This window comes from Orussus abietinus, unplaced genomic scaffold (assembly GCF_000612105.2).
Source record: "Orussus abietinus isolate OABI.00-Male unplaced genomic scaffold, Oabi_2.0 scaffold9, whole genome shotgun sequence".
NCBI lineage: Eukaryota > Metazoa > Arthropoda > Insecta > Hymenoptera > Orussidae > Orussus > Orussus abietinus.
The window spans coordinates 838,389-862,650 of NW_019396004.1; the positions used below are offsets into that span (position 1 = coordinate 838,389).

Genomic DNA, 24,262 nt, shown 5'->3' on the forward strand with positions numbered 1-24,262 from the left:
AGGCTGGTCCACGAGGATGCTGCGGAAAGCTATCATAAAGAATGGTCATTGAATAATTCCAAAAATGCGGATAAAAATGTGCAATCCTAGAATCGCGGATCCTGCCATGGACCAGGCTTCCAGTTTTGGTTCTCTCTGAATTCTCTTCCGTCTCTTTATTCTCTTCCGTCACTTATGGTAAGTCTATCCAGGGAAACGGCATGCATGGAGAATGCAACTTTCGGATGGGAAGGAATAATGTCACAGAGGTTCCGATAGTCCGATGAGGGCCACCCCCGTGATAAGATAACGGGCAAACGGCGCTCGGATTTGAAGAACCAGGGGAATTAATGAAAGTTAAACCACCCTTTTATGCGACGCTGAACGACAAACGTCCCCGGGCGAGGCTTCAACGAGCAAATCCTGCTCGTCCAACATGCCAACTTAGTACATGCACTTTTATCGCACGAGTTTCCCCTCTGGCACTTCCATTCCTGTCCTCCCTTCTTCCCCTAAACTCCCAGAAATCAGGGCAACAAGGAGAAAAGTCCCTTCGGTCGCCTCTCCGAATTGTCAGAGTACCTCCAAGAATGTGGGAATATTCCCCACCGACCCCGGTGAAATAATTTCCCACTCCAGATATTCCCCAGGAATTTCGATGACCAAATCTGCAGACTCCCAGGGGAAGGGAGCACTTCTCCAATTTTTTGGGGGATGACAAAGTGGCCCTAATTTCCCGGCTAGATGTCCAATTTCCTTCGACCAAGCCGGATGGCCCATTTCCCGCGAGCCCCGTCCAGTTTTCAGGGGAGCCTCTCTTCCGGAATTGCGGGGGAGGTCTCCCGGTAAGGATTTCGAGAGGACCCGAAATTTTGGAGGATGATAAAGTGTCGTTAATGGCCGGAATAGCTGCAGGGCTGGACCGAGCGGAGGCTGAGTGGCCGGAGAGCAGTCGGTATGAATGGCGAGTAGCTGCCGGATATAAAGCCAAGAGAGGCCAAAAGAGTGGCAAGGAACGAGCTGCAGATTCTTGCCTTCGGAGAGGTCGGAGCAGAGGGGGTTCGCGATCGATCCGCTTCGTCGAGGGTTGGCCCCGGGGGTTGTAACGGCTCGAGAGGCGAGGACAGGATTCGCCTCCTCGAAATCCCGATAAGGAATCGATTATTAATCACTATCCGACACTTCCGATATCCTGCCATCGGTGTCCCCCTCAAGATGGCCGAATATAATGGCCAGATAAAATGGCCGAAAAAAAAAGGCGAGATAAAATAGCCGAGACAAGAGAAATAGGCTATCATCGCCATCGTCGAATTTTCTGAAAATTTCTATTTTCTCTCATTTTGGGACTCGGAGTTTCGCAAAATGGGGGAAGATCTTGTCGAAAGCTCGTCGACTTGGATTCGACGTGGAACGGATGCCGGGTCTAGGCGTTACTGACCTAGAGCAAGAACCCGGGTTGCACTTGAGCCGGAATGGCGGATCCGGAGTACCGAGGCAATCCCAGACGGTTCCTTATTGATCTTTCGGAAGCGGTTTCCGGGTCTTGATACCGGGATAAAATTCGAACACCGGGAAGGGTCGCCTTCCCGACCGGAGCTCTCCTCCGACTTGCTAACTTGCGTTTACCGACTCCGGGAACGTAATCGGGTGAAAAATTCCACCTGGTCAAAGCCGAGAGCGTTGCGCAGCCTCTGGCCTGCAAATTTGACTTTGACTTTCAATGCCGATTGTTCAAAGGGAAATCCCCCACGTCCTGGGGACTGCATACGTGGTCCTGGAACAAACACGAAGGGTCCTGGCGGGGCGGTCGAGTTTTATTTATTTATTAACTCGCCGTAAAGTGGACCCTTCGTTTGGGCTATCTGCGAATAATGCTTTTAAAAATTGATAACAAATGCTGGACCGGGTTTTTCCGGGAGTGGATTTTTTAGCTGATAAAGGAAACGATCTGATGGTTTGGGGAATTATCACGGGGGGATTTGGGAACCGATAATCGTGGCTGATTTATTATCCGCCGTTAAACGGAGGGCCACAAAAGCTCCCTGGATACGAGGCCTAGGGATGTCCGGAACGATCGGGCCATCGCTTCCTGTTCGCGCTGGATATCCGATATGGAGTCCTCAATTAATTTCCCTAGGTGTAAACCGCAGTAGATTTCGATCTTACCGCAGATTATTACAGACCCTCTTTGGCACCGATAATCGGGCCTGATCGATAGGTCGATGCCGATACGCCGGGCTGAACTTTACGAAACCCCCGAAATTTCATCCCCTCCAGGATCTCTTCTCCCGAGGGAGCTTTAGAGCGCGCAAAGAGCAGGATAAAAAGATAAAATAATTTATTTATGCAGACGGTCATTTGCATAACGTTATCGCCGTGATGCACAGCCTCGCACGATGGTGGCCGCGAAGGGGCGCGCTTTTCTCCTCGGGTTTTGCAAAATTCACATCCTTTTGGTATGCAAGCCGCTCGCCGCTTAATCGCCGGTCATCATTTCCATGAATTCTAAAAATCGAAAGAACGTTTAATATCGAATTAGAGTCGGGAAAATGAGAACCAGGGAAAATCGTTCCCCCGGTTTTTAAAGAATTCACGGCCTCCATTCCGTCGAGTGAATTTCGACAGAGGGAATCGTCCTAAATTATGCTCTCCCCCCGGGAAATTCGGAAAAATTGGCAGGTCTCGATCGGGTCGGGAAAATCGCGGCAATTCCTTAACCGGGCAATCCCCTTTCCCCGGATTGAAATTTATCCCGTAATTTACGGATCGTGGGAGTACCTTCGGGCGGCTCGTTAAAATTTAATAAATCCGGCAAAAGAGAGGTCGAAAAATCCCCGGGGGGTCCTCCGGGCCCGAGCCGCGTGAAAATCCGCCCGAAATTATGTTCGTTATTAACGAGACCGTTCGGTCTTCTCCGGGTGAGAAGCTGCGCTTTTCGAAAATAATTACCAGCCGAGGAAAATAGCGGGCGCGTTGAATCCGATAATTTTCCCGCTTTCCGTTTACCCCTTTCCCAAGGTGGCACAATACCGCGGCGACAAAACTGCAACTCGACAGAAGGGCTTCGAAAATATGACGAAAGGGGAGAGGACGAAGGAGAAAAAGTAAGACGCGGACAAAGAAGGCTCCCCAACGCCTCTAATTTCTCCGGGTCTCGGTGAATACTCTTCTGGAGAAGTAAGTAAATGGGACGCAGGAAAGCTTTTCAAGAAAGCTCCTCGACCTCGATATTAACGTGTTGGCGGATTAATCAAGCCCGGCCCCTTAGGGGATCCCGTAATTCTTTCACAAAGACGGCCTCTAAAAATTAGTCCCCCGAGCTTTCTCGTCTTTTCGCGCCTTCTAAATTTCATTTCAATTTTCCCGCGAAGTGGTCATTATCCAGAATCTCCCGATTACAGTCCAAGTAATCGAAGTCGATCTCGGTCGTAAAATCCGATCCAGGAATTACCGTCGAAGTCGACAGTGCCCGATCCATCGGTATCGATCTCGGCGATCATGCCATCCATCTGATCAGGGGTGATCTGGTCGTCCAGAGCTGCCAGGATTTCCCTCAGAGAGCTGGTCGGGATGTAGCCGTTTCCCTCTTTGTCGTAAAGACGAAACGCCTCCTTCAGTTCCTTCTGCAGGGCCTCGTCGTCCTCCTCCTGGAAGTGGCTGGCCACGCGATAGAAGGAGTCGAAGTTGAGCCTTCCGCTTCCTTGAAAAGAAAATTCACAGAGTCCATTCCTGCATAGCTATCCGGGCTGAATATAATCTCGAGGACCTTCCTGACCGATTGGCAGGATTTTCCTGATGCTTGGAATTTTTTCACATTTTTTTTTAAGGAAGTTTTCCATATATTTCGGATTTTTTAGAGGCTCCTGACATTAAGGCGATTCCTTGCGGTGGGGCTTAAATCCATCCATACGGAATGGAAAAAGGACATCGGCGAAACGTTAATGCTCCCGAATGAAATATAAGCTCGTCGGATGAGATTTAAGCCCATTGTTCCGCGGCACAATTGCGCGGTATTGCCGCAGCTACTCGCGCGCCATTGTCATGCGAACTTAAATGTCGAAACTTTTCATTTCCCGATCCGAGGAAATGGTACATTTCTGTCCGGGATGAACTCGGGGAAATTCGCGTCCGGCAACTTTTCGAAATCGCTCGATTTAGGGAAAAGAGGAGAGCTTTATGGCGTACCGAAAACGAGGCCGCAGCGACCTGGCACGCGTTTTTTCGCCCCATCGACTGCAACGGCCCGTAAATCACCGAAAGTACCCAGAAATGGCACCGAACTTTTACACCGCGAGGATAAATTATCTGGCCGGAGTTAATTCAACATCCCACCGAGAGAAATTCATTAAAGTCGGGAAATTCAATGATTTCGGAGGAGGAGAGTTAACGCTGGAAGGGAAATCCCTCGGGAGAGGAATTCTCCGAGAAAGATGAAAAATTCAGTGAAAAATCGAAAAGCGACCTCGGCGACCTTAAAATAAAAATTCGAGAGTGTTCCAGCAGAGAGCCTCCCTCGGGAGGGCATCCTTGAGGAGGTCCCTGAAGGACCGTTCCCTCTTCCGAGGGTCCTCAAAGGCGATCTCGTCCTGACAACCGTCTGGCTGTTCGCAAAGCAATGGACATTTACGGGGAAAATTCAGCGACCATGAACGACCTCGTTCCGAAATTCTCAAAAATTCCGCTCAGAAATATCGCAAAGGGCTCTCGAGTTCCTGGTTTACCGTCTTCGTCCTCCTGTTCGAGCAAGACCTCCAGCTCGTTGTCGTCGAAGGTGTGCCCGAGGGTGTTCAAGATGGTCCTGACCTTCTCCTTCTCGATTTTCCCAGATTTAGTGGAGTCGAACATGGAGAACGCCCTCCTGAGCACTGGATTAGAAATTCAAAGATTAATCCGGAATCCTCTCGTTAACCCTCCCCCTCGGTTCAATTACTCACTCTGCACTTGCTCCTCGTCCTGAAAAATAATGAAGCGATTAAAAAGCCGTCAGAATTTTTATTCAATTATTAAGTGAAAAAGAAAAAAAGAAAAAATTCCAATTAGGACCGAGGCACGATTAAACTGCACTGCTCGATTAATCGATCCATCGATCCTCGTCACTTGATGACGGTGCACCTCGCGGATAATCGCCGATCGTGATAGCGATAACAAAAAAATTATAATCCGGATATTAAGAAAGATCGTCCTATTTTCACCGAATTTTCTCGCGACACAATTTTTTTTTTGGATTTCTGGAAAATGGAGGAAAAATCGGGGAAGCCGAGTCCAGTTTATCGTGCCTCGACGGTCCTTTCACTGACCATTTTTGAGTGGTTTTCCAAAATGCCGCGCTTCGAGGAAGGAACCGCACTAATCTGGGCGGTCGTCGGCGATAACTCTTATAACTTCCCGAAGAATTTTCCCCAGCCTCCCACCGTCCACCCACGGGAAGACGCCACCATATTCTATTCCCGGAGCCGGCTATAATGCTGCGGCGCCTCGAGAAAACGCCTCCACCAATCGCGACGGCGACCGCAAAGACATGACGAAATTCCAACGGGAGCTTGGGAAGGTTTCCCGCGGGATGGCTGTTCCCTTAGGACGTTTTTAGGCGAGGACGACATTTTTGGGACCAGCTGTAAAGAGATCTTCCGCGCGCCCAAGAAGAGTTCGGCCAGGTCGCACCGCGTGTCTAAACCTTTTTTATTTATGTATTAATTTTCTTAATCGATCCTCCGAAAGGAGGATTTATAAATATCTATTGGAGATGTTAGACTTAATTTTTTTAAATTTTTTTCTTCTGACACGCGTTGGAAAAAATGAAAATCCTCGTCGAGCGCGGTTTATAGAATTCCCAGGTCCCTTCGACGCGAGGGAACGACGCCAAGCCATTTCCATTTAAATTCTGGGCACTTTTCGATATTGAATTTTCATGATTGCGACCGCGGCCAGATTGCATTTAATTTCCCGCTCTGGGTGGGATTCATTATATATTTTCCCTACACCGGGCGGGAAGAAGTCCCGCGGGTTCCAGGAACGGGTCCCCGGGGAAGAAGAGGGAATCGCGATCGATCGGGCGGGAAGAAACGATAATTGGCGGGGACAAAGAAGGAAGAAACAATAATTGCCATCGACGAGGAAGGAAGCTCCCCTCGGGAGGGGCCGAAGGCTGGATTTAATTGCGAGTCACTTGGCCGGAGCGAAGCTCCACTTTTCTCCTCGGCGCGGCCATTCCGCGGCGTTTTGGCACGCCCGAGTCCAATAAAAGTCCCGCAGCCCAATAGTGGCCCTCGGATAAGCGACCTCATCTGCCGAAGAATATTTTTATTCCAAGTATTTCGGAGCTTTCCGAGCCCCCGCGCATTTCGAGGCCGTCCAAAATGGCGGCGACGAGTTTTACGATTTTCCCATGTATTAAGAAATTTATTTACCAGCGGTGGTACATAATGAGGATTTTCCAATCGAGAGTCGCCAAAGGAAGCCGAGTAATGGCCTGGGAGGAAAAAAACCTCCCTTTAGGTCGGATCAAACGACGGGATTTAATCGAGCCCGACTCCGCCAAAGCTCCACTTCCCTCCCGTGCGCGGCCATTCCGCGGCGTTTTGGCACGGCCGACAAAAGTCCCGGAGTCGGAAAGTCGCGGGAAAATAAGCAGCCCCCCTCCGGTGTTTATTTTGAATATTTCGGTCCGCTTTCCGAGCTTTCGAGGCCGCGCGGGAGGAATCCCACGCGCGAGGAGAACGCAGATGAGTCCGCTGGACCAAGAGGAGAGGGACGCGTGGGCGTGAGGTTGGACGGCTATTTCAAAACGTTCCAGGCTATGATACTGCTGCTTTCGACGCGTCTCCATCTTCCGAGATTCCTTCATCTCTCGAAGACGTTAAAAAAAAAAAAACCTGGGTACCGAATTTTCGGGCGAAAAAATCGAGCCGAAATCCAGCTCTCCGGCATTCCGAGTCCAAAATGAGGAATTTCATCTTCGGGATTTTTTATTCCTTCATTTCCGCAGCTGAAATGATCCTCTAAATATTTAACGACCCTCGCCAACCCCTGGAAGAGGGTGTGGATTTTTTTAAAGTGGCGCCTCAAGGTCGGCTTCAGGTAATGAGGGGTCTCGAAAATTGGGGGTTGGAGTTCGCCTTGTGAGACGAAAGCTCACCCTGCTTCTTGGGAAGTCTATTATCTCCTTGAACCATTGTGCTCCTGGCCACTCGAGGAGAAGGACTCGCGACATTTCAGAGGCGGCCTCCTCCGGATCTCTTTCCATTCTCCCTAAAGTGTTGATAAGGTAACGTCTGCGGATGAAATCTCCGCCTTTGACGCTCCTCGAGGGTGCCATCAAAAAGTTGCAGATGCGAGCGACGAAGATGAGTTTCGGGACAAGGTCTAGAAATGATGGCCAGGTCGGGCAAGATGGACAATTTTCGACCTGGGGATCGATTCCTCAGTCGGAATGAAGAGTCCTCGCGAGGATCCGTTGATTGGCCCAGAACGAAACGAGGGAAACGAGGAAATCTCTCCGAGCGACAACGAGGGCCTCGGCCCGTGCAAAATGGAGCGGGCACCGGCTAATGGCGGTGGATGAGAAACAATGGGAAGTGGTATCGCAAAACAATGGATCAGCGGAAGCGGGGGAAGAAGAAAAAAAAATGAAGAGAAACCCGCGCATTGTCCGCCGAAGCGTCATTAACCCGCTGACGAGCAGTGGCCGGGAGCCCAGTTTCCCTAAAACGGATGCACCCACTACCGATCTCCCTTGCCGTCATCTCCATGACCTCATCATCCTCCGGACTCGAAGGATGAAAATCCCAGGACCGAGTTCTCGGTCTCGAGCTATTTTCGCGCTGGTTCCGTGGTCCCTGCGGTCTAGGAAATTTTTGGGGGATTTTTTTTTCCCTGGGAGAGTAGCGGTCGCGAGGAGCTCCGGATGCGGTCGGGTTGCATAATGGAAGGCTGGAAGGTAGAGGTAGATCTTGATCCTGTCCTGATCCCGTCGTCCAGGTCCTGGATGTCCTTCCAGTTACCGAAAGTCCAGGATTTGGTCGAGATGCGCTTTGTATTCCAAAAAGCTCCAGATCCAGCCCCGCGAACAAGGACCCGCGAATCGGGGAGGCTGCCCGAAAGAGCTTGTAGGAAGCTGGAGACAAATTCCGGAGCTTCCCTCGGGAACGTCCCGATCCATTATCGGCTCCCTGGTCTGTGGTCCATCTTGAGATTAAAGCACAGCGACGGGTCCGACCTCGGCTCCTCGAGGTCCATCCGAGGGAGCTCTCCACCGAGAGGAGCTTCGAAAGCCCGGAGCTTTCGACCTCTCTATCGGGTCCGATCGACTGGAGCTTTCGGCCCCAAATCACTCCCGATCGCTGATCGATTCGATTTTCTCGACAGGCTCGCAACAAGCCGGCGGATGGAGTGGGCCACGTCAACCAGAAGGGAGCTTCCGGTCAGAAAGCTCCCCTCGCCGGGGGCCAGAAATCGGCATCGGGCACCAAAGTCGCCGCCAAACCCGCCCAAAAGCCCACCGCCCAGAAGGGCCAGGTTAAGGCATCCTCCAAGACGGTCGTCAAGACCGGCAAGAACAAGAAGAAGGGCCAGAGGCAGCAGCACGACCTCATCGTGACGATCAACCTCGTAAGTTCCCATTTCCCGTCATTTTATAATTTCCGCCTTCAATTTCAGTGCAATCTAAGTCACGTACCCTCGCGACATACAATTATTCACATTCTGGATAGCTATTTTTTTTTTTTCGAATTTCTTTACGGGGTAGCTGCATATCTCCCTCCACTGCGAGTGATCGACATTTAATACACTATTAATTATAATATTCGGCGGGAGGAATTTTTAAACCTCTTGAAATGTCGTCCTGAGCTTGCGGAACGATGTGGTGGTTAAGTATGAAAATTTTTCGAAGCTTGGGATTTTTTTTAACGACCGCGCCCAAACTCCTTGTCGGAGGGCGAAAGCTCGGCCGGGGGAAATATCGGAGGAGAGTGGACGGCCAGTGTCACTCGATCGATCATCCGCCGATTATTCGTCAATTATTGAAATGGCCGAGTGCCGAGCCCGCGGCGGCGGGTTTCCACTTCCCGGTGCAGCTATCGATTCGGCCGACAATGTCAACAGACTTTGCCGCGAGAGGTGCACGCGTGGCTGCGACGGGAGAGGGTCGATAAGCGGCCGTTATCAGGGGAAAAGTAGCTCGTCGAAACGGAACGGCTCGTTCGTTATCGTCGAATTAAAGCAGGCCGACGAACTCCAGCTCGCCCTTATCACTCGATTACGATCGGCGATTCTCCCTCTCTTATCAGCTTGTTCCTATCGCGGCCCTTATCGGCACGTTAGGAAACGTCGATTAATTTCGAGGTTACGGCAGTCGGCTATCACGGAATTAAGGCAGAGTGACCGACCCTCTTCCTGGCAGGTATTATCACCAGGTTGCGAAGGGTTCTTATCACTTCATTCTCCCCGGAAGGCTCGAATCATCGAATTACCAAGGTTAACCTCGGCTTGACGGATTAGAGATTCAAGATCACAGTCCCGTCCACCTCTTTCGATGAAATCACATTTAAATCCTCGGCGATCACGCCGAAGTGCGCAACTGTCATTTGGCATTATTTTGGCACTTGGCAGCGCGGATTGCTCCACCAGAGCGGCGACTCCACCGGCGCGATCGAGTCGAGTCGCCTAAAAGTTAAAAACAGCCGAAGGTTAACCCGAACCCGGACACCTTTATTTCCTCGTGAGCATTCAAAGCACATTCCGTCGACGTGTCATGACGGACCCGGTCGCGAGTCGTCATCTTCCGAAATCTCCCGTCGCCGTCCGTCAATTCGGACCCCAAGGGCCGGAGGAGGTCTGCCAAAAAATCAGCGGTTAATTTTTGGCAGGTCATTGTCACCTCGGTCCACCGGCACAGTGGAAGTCGGAGGAAAGAGCCCGAATGCCAACCCAGTGTTCGTGGAAAGTGTCATCAAATTTCCTCCTGCGATCTCCCCGAAGTCGCTCGTAAAGCCCAGTGCAAGAGTAGTTGCAGTTGCAGTAGTTCCGCGATTTTGAGAATCCCCGACATGGCGCACTCGATGTGCACCGAGAAGAAGTACACGCACGAGTACGGGAGGCTGAGGAGACTCACCAGCACGATCGACGGTCAAATTCGACAAATAAGTGTAAGTCGAGAGTTGTGAAAATTCGATCGGTCGATTTTCACGGATTTTCCAGAACTTCCGAAGTTTCGCTTCCCACTTCTCCTCTTTCTGCCGAGTAGTTGGCACTTCCTCTTGCGCCACTTATCGGCTTATTGTCTCCCGGCACATTTCCACGGGTCGGAAAGGGTCGGAAAGGGTCGAAAGGGTCGAAATCAGGAAAAAGCTCGACTGCAGACCCGCCACCCGCGAAACCGCGTCGCGTCTCGCGAGTTGATAACGGAGCATCTCCGTCGCGAGACGAGCTTAAAAGCGCACGACCCACTTTCCATCTCGACCTTGCTTCGAAATATCTGGCCGAAAGCTCTCGCATCCGAGAAAACTTGGCGCCGAGCGGAAGGGATTTCGTCCCCGCTTCCTCCACCCAGGAGGGCTCTTATCATTGCCGCCATTCTTCCAGATTTCATCGAATAACGATCGGCCCGCGCGGGTAGCGATTTTTATTTCGAGAGCTTGCGGTCTCCCCGGCAGCACCCGGCGTAAGAAAAAGATATACGAAGCTGAAAACTTTTCCGGAGATTTACGACCGGTGGGGACGTACCGTCGGAGGAAGTCGGAAGCGTCCCCCAGGAAGAGAATTCCTGCTTTATTTTTCTACGACCGATCGAGGCGGGTCGCCGTCGATTGCGACGACGCATTTCGGCGGAATTTCACGAGAGATATTTCCCCTTAATTTTCTAAATCCCGGCCGAAGCTGGAGCGTGGTAACGAGCCAATTATGTCGGAAGGCGACGACGCGATCGCCGTGGTCGGGAATTATTAATAATCCGGGAAGTGACCTCTCCTGGTGCGACGCCGGAGGAACCCAGCAATAGGCCGGTGGTCCCCCGGGTGTCCAGACCGAAGTAACGACTCCAAAGTGTCGCCAAATCCCACGTCTCGCCCTATGAGGTGTCTCCTCGTCGCCCAAACCAAAGCTGCCCCCCATGGCGCACCAGAAGAGGTATTCCCACGAGTACCGCAAGCTCCGGATGCTGACCAACCAGATCGACGTCCAGATCAGGCAGCTTTCCGTGAGTAAGCACCTCCCAGGCAGTCATTTCGGGGTCGAAATGAAATATTACCCTCCTGGAAGGCGTAATTCAGGGGAAATTCTATCCCCCAGGTCCTACCGAACCCGCAGTTTCTAAAATATCTCCTAAAATGGGGTCCAGCAGCAGACGTAGGTCGCAGGGTGACGTTGCACCGGGGTCCCCTGATATCATTTTGAAGATTACGTTCGACTATTCAGATAAGAGGCTAAGGACACTTTTTCTCGACATCTCACGAGATTCATCTTTGTCTGTTCCAGTCTGAGTACGGGCTGACGGAGGACCAGGTCGCGGGTAAGTGTCAACTGCAAGAGTCGGCCTATCGCAAGAGGCGCCACTCGTCCCCAAATGAGCGACCCAGTCTCTCGTCGCAAATCGAAAACCGATAGACAGCTTTGGGAGGATTCTCGTGAAATATAAAATTCTATACGCCCCGGTTTTGGTGGTCGATTGTCCGGACGGCTCCTGGGGAAGTCTTCGTTTTTCGCATTCGGGCTAAGAGCCCGTGGGTTTCCGTCATAGCGACTTTCCGATGGAGCCGGCGTCGCCATTGGCGGGTTCCCAAGGGCCGATTACCGGGGCAAGAGCCGCCGATAAGAGATAAGAGTCACTTTCCTCGCCCCCGGGGAGCCCCCCAATTTTCGCGGAAATTTTCCTCCCCATTATCGCCCTCTAGTCGCGACTTCGCCTCTCGACGGAGCTTCCACGAAGTCCTTTGACTCGACGGAACCGCTCCGGGCGCGAAATGTGGAGTGCTAAATATCGCCCAGGGATCGCCGGAAAAAAAAAGAGAGGGAAAATTCGGCGTCGAGCGTCCTGACACTTGTTTAGATGAAATATGACGGCGGGAAATTTGGCAAGGGGGTCAGAAAGTGGAATTGCGTGTACTTGGCGCGGGACGCAACCGAAACTCGTTACCGCGGGACGATGGCGTAACGAGTCCTCCCAGCTCCCTCTGCGTGGAATCCCCTCTCGACAATCGTTCCCGAAAAAATCCCGCAGGAGGGTTCCCCCTCGAAAATCCAAACCCGAAGCCTCCCCGCAGCCCTCGAAAAAGCGAATCCACCCTGCGAATTCCGAAATTCCGCGGCGGTCCTCCCGGCATTCCGAGGATTTCCCGGGGATTTCGTCAAATTTTCCCGACCCGAAAACGCGGCCGGCGCATATCTCGCATTCAGTTGCATCTCTCGCGGCATGCAGGCCGCACGTGCATTTACATTCGTAAATATGTAGAGCGCGCCGACCAGGTCGAGCTCGTATTTCGTTGATAGCGCTTAACTCCTCTCCTAGCCCTAAGAGTGCGATCCGATTTCGACGGGGTTCCATCCGGAGGAGTTACGAGAATAATCGAAGCACAGGTGGAAACCGCATCACCGGGGGGAATAATTTTCGCCGTCCCGATGATCGAATTTCCCTCGAGCGCTTTTTCCCCGGGGACCCGATTGACTCGTTATGCCGTCGAATCGACGACGCCCGATCCATCGGGAGATCGATTCCCTTGGGTGCGGCCCCGTGTGCAATTAATTGCATATCAAACGATGTCGCGTGCTGCCTTTCGCCTGCATATGTATGAGTCCTGCGAGGGGATATCCTTGCCCGAAGGAACGAATCCCCGGAACCGGGGGGTGGGTTGACGTATCGAGGTCCCTTTTTCGTTTCGCCATTCCGATGGCACCTGACACGCGATTCCCGTCCCCAGGTCGATCTCCCCAGATCTAGGACTTCCGGATGCCGGGCAGCATGTGCATTAGTTACATTAATCTCGAACGCGACCTAAGACTGCCCGACTTCCACCTCTTCCCCCATTAGACACGCACTGATCGCATTAATTACCACTAGCGCGTGCATTAATTACATCAATCTAGTAGGCGAATAGAGAGGGAGACTTTCATGCCGGAGGCCACCCAGGGAATCCCAGGTGCATTTGCATTAATTACATCGACCTCGAATGCGAGAATCTAAGACCGAGCATGCGGCCGGAGACGCCACGCGTTATGTCGCCCCCAGCAATAAATAATTCAAAGTGAGGTGGAATATCAATATCGAGGCATGAATTATGCAGACGCGAGAATCCTGGCCACTCAATCGAGAAAACTAAAAGCGAGATCGCAGTCGTCCCTTGCCTCTACGTCGACGTTGTCATTTTCTACCCTCTCTATTTCTGTTTCTTTTTTTCTTTTTTAATAATTTCGATTTTTTCCCATGCTCAACGATGCAGAATTCAAGGAGGCCTTCATGTTGTTCGACAAGGACGAGGACGGGACGATCACAATGGCGGAGCTGGGCGTCGTCATGCGATCTCTCGGCCAGAGACCAACGGGTAGGTCGATTATTAATAAGCGAAATATTAAAAAAAAAAAAATTAGGGGGAACCGCGAAAACGTCAAATCGAAATTTTCCTTTCCAGAGACGGAGCTGCGCGACATGGTGAAGGAGGTGGACCAGGACGGGAACGGAACCATCGAATTTAACGAATTTCTGCAGATGATGTCGAAGAAGATGAAGGGGGCCGATGGCGAGGACGAGCTGCGCGAGGCGTTCCGGTAAAAGATCGGCATTAATTATTAATTAATCGTCAAGTAGCACGAAAAGTCTCCCGCTAAAGCCGTACGGCCATAAATTTAGAGTGCAACCGGCGCGTTTCCACATATATCCGTGACTGACAGAGACTATGAATAGAGAAAGAGAGAGCGCGTCGAGAACGGAGCCCGTCTCTGGTTTCCGGCCGGAGAGCAGCTTCGGTTGAAATGAAATTAAACGTGAAATTGGTCGGCAGAGTCTTCGACAAGAACAACGACGGTCTGATCTCCTCGATGGAGCTGCGGCACGTGATGACGAATCTGGGGGAGAAGCTGTCCGAGGAGGAGGTCGACGACATGATCAAAGAGGCGGACCTAGACGGGGACGGAATGGTCAACTACGAAGGTAGGTCGTCCATACTTCTTAATTGATTTTCCTTATCTTTCACCTAGCGTTATCGGTGAATTTTGGGCAGAATTTGAAAACAAAATAAAAATATCCCATCTGTCCCAGAATTCGTGACAATCCTGACGTCGAAGAATTAGTCGGTGGCCGAGGATATCCGGATATTGGAAAAGACTACGGTGCACTTCGGTGAGTCCGCGAACCTCGTCGAAGCGATCGAGCCGAGTCGGTGAAGTTCCTCTGGAGAGGCCAACGGAAGCGACCAATGGGCGCGCCGGGACGCTCGGCCCAGCGGAAAGTGGGAGTCCCCGAGGAAGAGGGGCGAGGAAAGCTCCGAGGTATATTTTTGACTAGTACAAAAGGTCGCGAGGGTACTCCGGAAAGAACGGGGAAAATTCGAGGGAGAGAGAGATGGGGTTGAACGGGAAGGACAAGGGGAGATAAGGAGGGATAAGGAAGACAAGGAATGACAAGGAACGACAAGGGGCGCTTTACTCGCGCGAGGACTATTCGCAAGCTCGCCGGGCGGGACTGTACTTATTTTTCGAATTAATTTGTAAGTTTAGTCGTCTAAGAACAAGGTTGCTCCTAAAACAATCAACTGAGCTTCGGTTAGCGTATGTATCTACCTATACTATACTATATCTATGCTAAACATATACATGTACTACGTGCATATGCGCCTACACATATGTATACATATTAATATCGTTGCGATTACATTGATTCACTTTCGGGCAACGCCGAACCGTTGACGTGTTAAGTGTTTAGTGTGTAAACCAAACAAAAAAAGAAAAAAAGAGTCGGTGAAATCGGGCAAAGCGGCCATTGCGACGTTAACTTCCTCGCTCTTACGACTTTCTTTTTTTTTCTCTCGACATTTCGCGGATTCTTCTACGTTCCTTCCCATCGCGCGGATATAAATCAGAGGCCCCATGGAAACCTCGGAATTTTTCGCCGCGTCTTAACCTCAAATTCGCGTTCTCCCCACCTCGCAAAAAAAATTCACATTTCGGCCTCCTGGCCAAAAAAACTCGCGAATCCCTCATGGCAGGACAGGCCCACCCCATAGACCCCCATAGTGGTCGCGCGAGATTAACCGTAGCCGTGTAGCCGCGTAGCGGAGATGAAGATAACTAGAAAAACTGGAGGAGAGAAAATTCGAAAAAAAAGCTAGTCCGCTCGCGGAGAGACTCGCGGTAAAAAGTATGTGCATTGTATCACGCATTACGCAGTGTCGCGTGAGCCCATTATCGGTAAACAGTTGCTTAGTGCATCTAGAATAAATGTTGAAAGCACGAGGTGGCGACGCGACGATCGCGCGTTTTCTATGTCGGAATCAATGGCGGAGTGATCGCCCGTTACCGCACCGCGTAATTGTCGATTCGATTGTCCATCTATTTTCGTTGCCAAATTTCCGTAGGATTATTCCTTACGGAAATCTGGACTTTACATAGCAGACAATAAAATCTTACGTTTCGCGCGCTCAACGCCCACCGGTCTGGCGCAAGATGGCGTCAAAGATGTTTTCGCGCAATTGTTCTATGTTAGTTCAGGGAACAATTGTCCAGACCAGGGTGGAACGGCGGGTCTTTAGTTAGTCCTTTGTTGAATCTTGCGTGCTGGATGACTGATGATGCGAAATGGCGGCGCGGTCGGCCATTAAAGGGTTAACTTTGGTGCAGGAGAATCCACCACGAGGAGTCGGAACGGACCGGGAAATGGGGATTCGTCGGACAAGGATGCTCGAAAATGTCTTTTGACTCGATTTCGCATCATTGGGCAATAAATGGCCCCCGGGCCCGCCACCGTACAAGAAAGGCAAGACGCTTCGACAGGGAAAACATAAGCACACGTTAAACAAACTCACCACAGTAATGTATAACGTCCCGATGACAATATCTCATATTAACGGTTCAAACTAAAAACAAATCTATCCAATGAATTTTACCTCGATGGCCTAGGTTCAACCATTTGCGTCCAAGGGAAATCGATGGGGAGACACGTTCATGGGAAAAATCGAGTCGAGGAACTCGAAAGGACGCTCGGAAAAATCGAGTTCACTCGGAAGTCGCTCCGACTCGATTTTTGGCCCGTTGAAATTCGAAAACGGAAGGCAGCCCTTCTAGCCTCCGGAAAAGGTCCTAAAACGGCTAAAAATGGCGACCTGATATCGAAGAAGAGTCGAAACCTCGCCAGCATCGGCCTCGATCTGTCATTGTTCCTAGAGATAGGAAGCTTCGTTATTTCTTTCACGAAAAAGGGGTGAAAAGTGTCGCCGGGGAAGTTTCGTATCAAAATTCGAATCCCAGGGCCCCCAGGAATTTTTCATAATTTTCCCCCATCACCCTGCGTGGTTTCTGTCCCTTTCTTTCAATCAATTTTCACGGTGTTATGTATTAAGAAATTAATATTCTCGTAGATGTGTTCTCCCTTTTCCGGGGATCTGGCCCCCTACCCTCGAACAGAGTCGACCAAAGTCTTCCGTTTCTTCCGAAATTCCTTCGCAAAGATCAAATTCGAGTTGGCGGACATTCGTCGACTTCGGAAAAGAGGAATTCCAAAATTCAATTGCTTCGCGTGAATCCTCCCCCGTTATCGATCTCCGTTTATCACGGTTTTACCGAGGGATGCTGTGCAAAGGAAACAATCTAGTCGGTAAAACAAATCGTTGAGGACCCTGCAGGACTCCCCAGGAAAAGAGAAAAAATTCGAAAATATGAATTTTCGAATTCATTCCCGAGGGAGTCGACTCGACTCCTGGATTTCCCGGGGACCCTGAAGAGGGTCTCTCTGTACAAGATGAATCAAACAATACGTATACCTATGTATATCGATATTCGCGAGGCGGCCTGGACAATTTATAGATGGAGTAATTATAACCCTTACTGAATGTAAGGGGGAGGGGGTCGAAAAAAATTCCCCAAAAATTCCTGTCGGTCTTCTCTTCGCCCCAAGGTTCAGCCAGAATTAGGGGGAAACCATGTAACGTTCGCAACCCCGGACCAGGCTCGAGATGTTATAAAAAGTTAAGGGAAGCGTGGTTCAATAGAAAGGAACGAAAGAAAAAAAAAATGGTAATAATTGTTAGACGTTAATTGTCAGTCGACTTAAGGCTCTGTCGTGACTTCGGTGTTAATTGGGGGGAGTTTAGGGGTAATCGCGACTGGCAGTTTGAGACATACGCGAAAGGGGTGAGTACATTGCACCCCCGCAAGAAGCTCAGCCCTCTCGGCGGTCTTTTCACAATTTATTTCCCCTAGGTTCGAAACCTAATTATTTGCGATTTTCCACGGAGGTTCCTACGTTCGTTGTCTGCGTAAGCGATGAGAAACTAATTGTTAACGCGATTCGACGTTCGGGCAAAGTGGTTTTCGGACTGTCCAACTTTTCGCATCGAGTGCGAGTCAAAGGCGAGATCAAGGCGAAATGCTTGCACAAAGTACAAAACCAAGCGAGAAAGTTTCCGCGGTCCGAAAAGTGCTTTTCGGAAATAAATGGCCGTCCAAGGAGCGGGATGATTGTTTAACAAAATGCATCCTCCCTCTCGACGGCCGTTTCTTTCGCGAGTCGTCGAACGATTAGGGATGAAATAATAACCGGAAGTCATACGATCTAAATAATCGCACGGTAATACTAATAATAGAAAAAAAAAAAAATATATATGAAATGTCTTTCAATATTTTATCGAAGGGAACGTGAGAGTACAAGAAACGAGGTGCACTTTGCCGTGTTGCGTCGCGTACGAGAATGACACTTAACGGCGGAATAATTTCCACAATGATTTCCAGTTAAAAGGAGCCATACAAAAGGCAAGAAAAGGAAAGGAGATAATTCACTAATATATTAATTTAATTATACGTTGAATTCATTTCTGTCGCACAATCGCAACAATGGCAAAATGTCAATAATGGCTCTAAACCCAGAGGGAAGTAGAGAGGGTGCATCCTAAAAGACAAAGCGAGATATGCGTCGAGATATATATATATATGAAGAAAAAGAAATGTATGTATATGATATGTATATGAAATGTATTCTAGAGTATCGTTAACTGCGAGCAGGAAAACCGGAAGACTAAAGCGACGGTGCGAATACGAGATATATTTATATTTTTACTTGGGAAAGTTGTAATAACATTTCTAAGGACGGCTCCCCCCGTTCCCCCGAGCGAGCGAGACGAACGGGGTGTTAGTGGCGTTATTTTTCTAGGGCGTGGATTTATTATAAATTATAACTTATAAATTATAAATTCCGTTACACGACGAGACGTGCTCGCGCGAGACCCCGCGAAGCTGATGCGCATGTTCTTGGCGCGAGACGCGATTGTTCGGAGGAAAAAGGAAAGAAAGAAAAAAAAGACGTGAGATATCTAGAAAAGTAACAAAAGGAAGAAAAGAGGAAAGAAAAAAGAAGGGAAAGGAATAGCCCAAGAAGGGACGATCGCGAGCGCACGCATTCTTCCCACTCCCGATTAATCCGCTTAATCGATGTCACCCACCGAACCCAGGCGATTAATTAATTAATTAATGATTTCCCCTTGATTGGCGAGATCTTCGACTACTCCGCCCTCGGAGACCGCGAGGTTCCCTCATCATCCCCCGGGAGACACCGCGGGATGGAATCTTCGCGTTTCGTCGTAAAGAAAGGAGAAAGAAAATAAATAAATAAATAAATAAAAAATAATCATAAATAATAATCGGACACTTTTCGGATTTTCGGAGAAGGTCGGGAGGCGAGACGGAGAGACGGAGTGTGCGTGAGCCGGAGAGAGCGCGAAAGAAAGTGCCGTGTGCGTGAGGTTTACGTGTATGTAAATGGTGTTACGTGTAAAGCCGTACGTCTTTTATGGTAAGCTTAAAGGAACGATCGACTAAACGAGGGCGATCAGGTGTAACGATGGAATGTATTACATGTACCGAGTTATCTCTAAATACAGCCATTTTATAATGGAAACGCGTTTTGTATACAGACCCCCCCTCCTACCCCCCTGGAGATCCCTGAAAAGAGAAGCGAGGGCCTCCGCACGTACGTACATCCTTGACTTAGAAAGTGTTTATTAACGTTAAAATTAATACCGTCATCCGTACAATGTGTCACACGGGCAGCGTCTCTATACGCTAATCGCGGATTTCCTTAGAGCCTATTTCGAATCACACAAGCCGATGGAATGGTTTCTCGAGAGAGAGAGAGAAATTAAAAAAAGCGCTGTCACAATCCCCAAAACCAAATTGGAAAAAAAGAAACGATAACGGCCAAGTCACCCAAAACCAATCGATGAAGAGTCTGATTACAACCTCTCTTTATTATCTCGTAGACCGAGCAGATTTTCTACGCACCTACGGCTTCGCTGAAGTCACCCTTACGAAGGAAACTCACCGGTGAAATCTTTTGAAAATCCATTGATTAATCTCGCGGTTGTATGTACAGTCATCTAATCACACACGGGAAGGAAATCTCAGAAGCGTCGATTTCACTCGGGCAAAAATCTCAGGGGCTCTGACAAGTCTACGGTTAAATTCAAACGGCGCGTTAAACGGCGGAAAATCGCTCGGCGAAGACCGAGGCATTGTCAAAGTTATGGGAGAGAAAAAAAAAGTATCCCAGTACATATCATAGCGTTCCCTTCGTCAGATCGTTTGATCGAGAGGTCCTGCGAAGACAAAGATGGCGGACCTCGTCGGCGACTTTTGTCGTGCACTTCAAACCTGCACAGGATTAAATCCTGCCTCGAAGTCGCGTCCGAATGCACAATCCGACAGCAGACCCGTTTTCACATTTCCTCCGTATTTTTCGCTTTTTTCTTCTTTTTTTTCTAGTTAATTCGGATCCTCTATTCCTTCCACCATTTCGGTAACTTACGCGTTACGTTGTGTATGCACGGACGTATAAAATCTATCTCACAGTGGTTTATCCTAAGAGCCGGGTTCCAGGCTCGCGTTTAGATCGCAACGTGTAAGTCGCCCTGGAATCTCGATTACTAAGGTAATACGAAACGAGAGGAGAACGCAAAGAGAGAGGGCGCGAGCTAGGTCGACGCGGCTTCCCGGAGCCTGGGAGCGGTTCCTGCAGGATCCCTTGGGAAGATGGTCGGAAAAAGTGTCCTCGGCTTCCACGGTTTGAAGGTCCACTTCGTAGTCGAGTTACCAGTCACGGCTGGAACGGTACTCCATCCGGGTCCCTTCGTTCCCTAAAGTCCTGACGACTCCGAGAGACGTTCTCCCCTCGCGACCGATCCTCCGATCGTCTCTTCCGCCTCCTCTCTTCTCCCGTCGAGGCCACGACATCCAACCGCACCGTTTAGAGTTCGTCCCTGAGCAAGGTGTACCGGTTTTTACTTGGGGCGAGTTTCTTGAAGGTGGACTCCGGAGGGGTCGTCGGGGTCTTGACTTGTCCCGTGACCTGGGAGTCGTCGCTGCTGCTCGGGTCGGGCCCGTTGTGGAACTCTCGGTGAAGCTTCCCCGAATATAGGTCCTCCAGGAAAGCTTTCAGCTTACCGGGGACGAAGATGTCCTGGAAGTCCGGGAACAGGTACATGTGGCGGAAACTGTCGATCGCTATCAGCGGCAGGTCCGACGTGCTCTTCCCAAGGTGGTGCAACGGGTGCGCGAATTTCACGCCGTCGGCGGTCAGGAAGTTCACGTTTTCTGGAAATGTTATAGAAACTCTGTGTACACCTCGATCTACGTGTGGAGTCTAGGAAGGGCTAGCGGTCCTCTTGGGAAATTGATCCGGAAGCTGCGATCAACGTGGCCAATCGGGATTGCAGGAAGAGGCGGTATTGGAATTTATTTTATTCTGCTCACGGTTTATCTTAGGGTGAATCTTAAGCCGGCAGGTTTTGGAACTCGGGAGGGATTTAATCTCGGTATAAACTCACGTTTGTGAACGATCAGCGTGTTCGAGATAATGTCTTTGTACGCCTTCACGCTCTCGAGGTCGTCGGGCGCGTGGAAGAGAATGAGGAACGGAAGACCCTCTTCCGTTAGCTCTTCGGCGTTCTCGAAGGTAATTTCCCTGACCAAAGGCACACACTTCTCCTGCGCCCATATATTTAATTCGTCGTATTCCTGCAGACGCCCCTTGAAGGTCTCGTCTTCGTCATTCGACAACGCTTTGTCCGACCGGAAGGCGACAATGGGCTGACCCGGAGGATGCATGGCTTTGCTTGCATCCCTAGAACAGCGTGGAACAAAACTTTCTCTCCAATTCTCTTTTTCTCTCTTCGCTGTCACTGAACGACAAACTTCGAGGTTTAATCGTAGAGACTGCATCGTTTCGAATTCGGCAAAGCAAATTAAAACAGAAAAATTATTCCATGCCATGCAGCAGGAACTTAAAGTCGTTGCATTCTCGATAGAGAAATTCGCTTGTGCTAGGTGTCCAAAAAAGTATGTTCACGTAGGCATATATTTGTTCACCTGGAAGCTGCGCAGGTGTGCTAACATATAGAGCTATGTCAGGTTTTACTTACAGCAAATGAAAGTGCTGTCCAACCTCACAGTTTTGACTCGAGCATGTGCTTGTTCAATAAAATGAACAATATTATAATATTATCTCATAAAATTCTATAGAGAATAGTTGTCTAGTAAAGCACTGTTGCGTAATGATCGTGGACGTACATTTTAAATAGTCTTAATCGGTACCAGGTCGTTAATGTTTAAATCGATTCGGTTGGTAAATAAAATATCAAATAACATTTGACACGAGAAGTAGGATTTACGTTACCCAAATCCGACATGGAATTGACAGTCGTCCTTGAGATTTGTGGCCACCCTCCGGAACACTTGATACTCAGGGATGTCTTTTCTCTCGAAGTAGCCGATGATCATTCTCTTCTTGTCGTCTAGGTTGTTTAAATCCTTCATATCGTGGAACTCCTTAATGGGGTCTTCCAGTTGCCTTTTTACGTACTCTACGAAGGCATCTACCGAACGCTGGCCTCTGTACTCCCGTTTAGTTGTCTGACCGTTCATTATCACTTTCAGGGTTGGATATTTTGTAATGTGAAACCGGGAAGCTAAGTACGCTGAACAAAAAAATACATTCCTATTGGTAACTAAGTTTCTAACCCATGGACATTAAAAAAAAAATTGAAAGATCCTTACACTCCGTGTCGCAGTCCACTTTGCCCATAACCACCAACCCTGGTTCAGGGAACGCTTCCCGGACCTTGTCCGCGGCTTCGTCAAAGATAGGCGCTAGCAAATTACTGAACCGGCACCATTCCGCATAGAAATTAATCATAACTAATTCATTTGATACTGCAACATAAAATTAAACATCCTGCCATAACTCGCAGCTCATGGAAATCGAGTATCCGTTGCTCGAGAGCAAGTACCACGAGACAAAAACCAATATTTTAAATCTTGCGCAGAGTAACTGCAATTTACCTAATGTTGTAGAAATATTATCTTGCGTGAGCGGCGTGGCACCTCCATTGACATAACTATACGGCAAAAATACCTGCAAGAAATTAAGAAAATACGTGACGACTAATCCAAGGTAGTCACGATTACAGGTTATAGTAACGACGCCTTGTAGGTTAGATCCCTACCGGATGCGCGTGTCTTAAAAACGAGAGCACAAGAGATCCTGGACACTTTTATGGTCGAAAAGGCGAGGAAGAACCGAATCTTTTTAAATTTGGGGATCCACAAAAACGAGTTGCCGAGACCGCGTGACAATCACAAGCCCGACCGCACAAGGGCGAAAAATCGGAAGATCACCAACCAACTCACCGATAAGTAGACGAAAGTAACTAGCTTCGCATCGGAGACATCACGGAAGGCCAGCATCTTGCGAGCCTCGATTCAAATCATATAAAAGTTATTTTAAAGCGAACATCAGTGAACAGGTAACGGCACGTCAACTGCCATAAACGATGGCGAGAAAACGACGTCACGACCAGAGATGAGTTGGGAGATAGCTCACAAGCTGAGTCGCGCGATCGCGTTCTGTGCTGCCCTCGGTGGAGAATGCGGGCAACTCTGGGCAAAAACTCCAAACCCTGCTCCGAAAATCCCCTCCCAATCGGGAAGGTTGTTCTGCTTAAATTGATCTCTCGAGCTAGTGGCTGCGATTTTTTTCGGAGGAGATACAGGGTTTTGGAGTTTTTGTGAGTTCTTCACTTTTTCAGCCGGTTCTCCGGCTGCCCAGAGTTGTAACAGGTGGCAATTGCATTAGTCGTCTGCATCCTCCACCGGAGGTCGTAGAGGACGCGGTCGCTCGATCCTTCCCGTGAATCCCTCAACTCATCTCTGTAATACATACATACAATACGATTCAGGGTTCAAGAAACAAGTAGGCGGGTCGGTCAATCTTCAAAATAATTTATTAAAAATGTTGCATACTTGATATTCGAATCGTTAATCGGTAACGGTATAATCGTAGTAACTATGCGTGTCGTGTGAGCATTGTCCGGTGATCATTGAATGTACACTTGGCGGTGAGTATAATAACTTGTTCGCTCCGCCCTCGAGGGACGTTAACAGTGGTGGAGGTCGTGAGCCGTCCCGCTTCCCGGCCGCCATTTCGTGCAAGCGATGCCGTGACAAAATGGCGGTCGCCATTTTGTAAATGTGACGGCGTAACAAAATGGTGGCCAGGACGCCGGTAAACCTCTCCGGGCCTCGATGTGCGCGTTTTGCCGTAGCATGTGGTGTGTAGTGTATGTATATCTTATAGTTATCGAGTTTAGAGGTGTGCGTGTGCCAGTGTCTTATTGTCAGTTTCTCCTGACTTGGCGCTCCCGATTCGGCCTCCTGGAGCGTCTCTCGCCGGTCGCTTCCCGCCGTCGAGAGGTCCTCGAAAATGGCGAAGGATCCCGAGGGCGACGACGAAGACGTCGGATACTCCGGATCGCCGAATCGCCGCTCAACATCGAAACCAAAACGACGCCTCTTCGTGGCCGAGGAGACGAGAGAGCGTCTCTTCTCCTCTCCTCGCTCTTCGCTACGAAACCCGAGTTGCCTAGGAAAATATTGCGAAGCGACGTTGGCGGGCGTTCCGCCGCGGAACGGCCGCCTGGCAGTCTTGTGGAGCTCAGGATCCACCGTAGCTACGTCCGGTAGAACTACGCGCGAGTCAGTCCGTGAATTCTGAGCTCCGTATAAGTTAAATCAGGTGCTGTGGTGGAGAAACGAAGGTGCG

The 24,262-nt window shown here is 49.6% G+C and overlaps 3 protein-coding genes across 5 annotated transcripts; 1 reads left to right on the forward strand and 2 right to left on the reverse strand.

Annotated features, from left to right (window-relative positions):
* Positions 1-2,303: 2,303 nt before the first annotated feature.
* Positions 2,304-5,718, reverse strand: LOC105700922 (troponin C). Its single transcript, XM_012427210.2, has 5 exons — positions 5,277-5,718; positions 4,914-4,932; positions 4,701-4,844; positions 3,431-3,679; positions 2,304-2,484 (listed from the first exon to the last, which is right to left on the reverse strand). Exons 1-5 carry the CDS (start codon positions 5,277-5,279, stop codon positions 2,456-2,458), a joined length of 444 nt encoding a protein of 147 aa, XP_012282633.1. The 5' UTR covers positions 5,280-5,718; the 3' UTR covers positions 2,304-2,455.
* A 3,961-nt stretch (positions 5,719-9,679) lies between these two features.
* Positions 9,680-19,066, forward strand: LOC105700921 (neo-calmodulin). 2 transcript variants are annotated; one of them, XM_012427208.2, is made up of 6 exons: positions 9,680-10,121; positions 11,449-11,482; positions 13,407-13,508; positions 13,596-13,731; positions 13,965-14,113; positions 14,222-19,066. In XM_012427208.2, the coding sequence occupies exons 1-6, from the start codon at positions 10,023-10,025 to the stop codon at positions 14,251-14,253; spliced, it is 552 nt and encodes a 183-aa protein (XP_012282631.1). In that variant the 5' UTR covers positions 9,680-10,022; the 3' UTR covers positions 14,254-19,066. The 2 variants fall into 2 exon arrangements, with proteins under 2 accessions (XP_012282631.1, XP_012282632.1); XM_012427209.2 differs by lacking the exon at positions 9,680-10,121 and adding an exon at positions 10,876-11,170.
* Positions 19,067-19,150: 84 nt separating this feature from the next.
* LOC105700920 (endoplasmic reticulum resident protein 44) lies at positions 19,151-22,997 on the reverse strand. 2 transcript variants are annotated; one of them, XM_012427205.1, is made up of 6 exons: positions 22,852-22,997; positions 22,504-22,576; positions 22,219-22,374; positions 21,839-22,139; positions 20,991-21,286; positions 19,151-20,757 (listed from the first exon to the last, which is right to left on the reverse strand). In XM_012427205.1, the coding sequence occupies exons 1-6, from the start codon at positions 22,906-22,908 to the stop codon at positions 20,411-20,413; spliced, it is 1,230 nt and encodes a 409-aa protein (XP_012282628.1). In that variant the 5' UTR covers positions 22,909-22,997; the 3' UTR covers positions 19,151-20,410. The 2 variants fall into 2 exon arrangements, with proteins under 2 accessions (XP_012282628.1, XP_012282630.1); XM_012427207.2 differs by lacking the exon at positions 22,852-22,997 and adding an exon at positions 22,668-22,773.
* Positions 22,998-24,262: the final 1,265 nt, after the last annotated feature.

Excerpts from the sequence above, each read along its gene's own strand:
- LOC105700920 (XM_012427205.1), bottom strand. The coding sequence starts at position 22,908 with ATGCTGGCCTTCCGTGATGTCTCCGATGCGAAGCTAGTTACTTTCGTC. Across the intron at positions 22,140-22,218 it reads AGTGGACTGCGACACGGAGT|CGTACTTAGCTTCCCGGTTT; the intron begins GTAAGGATCTTT and ends TTTTTTGTTCAG. Across the intron at positions 21,287-21,838 it reads CAATTCCATGTCGGATTTGG|GGATGCAAGCAAAGCCATGC; the intron begins GTAACGTAAATC and ends ACGCTGTTCTAG.
- LOC105700921 (XM_012427208.2), top strand. The coding sequence starts at position 10,023 with ATGGCGCACTCGATGTGCACCGAGAAGAAGTACACGCACGAGTACGGG. Across the intron at positions 11,483-13,406 it reads GACGGAGGACCAGGTCGCGG|AATTCAAGGAGGCCTTCATG; the intron begins GTAAGTGTCAAC and ends TCAACGATGCAG. Across the intron at positions 13,509-13,595 it reads TCTCGGCCAGAGACCAACGG|AGACGGAGCTGCGCGACATG; the intron begins GTAGGTCGATTA and ends TTTCCTTTCCAG.
- LOC105700922 (XM_012427210.2), bottom strand. Across the intron at positions 3,680-4,700 it reads CGAACAGGAGGACGAAGACG|GAAGCGGAAGGCTCAACTTC; the intron begins GTAAACCAGGAA and ends TTTCTTTTCAAG. Across the intron at positions 2,485-3,430 it reads GGGCACTGTCGACTTCGACG|AATTCATGGAAATGATGACC; the intron begins GTAATTCCTGGA and ends TTCGATTTTTAG.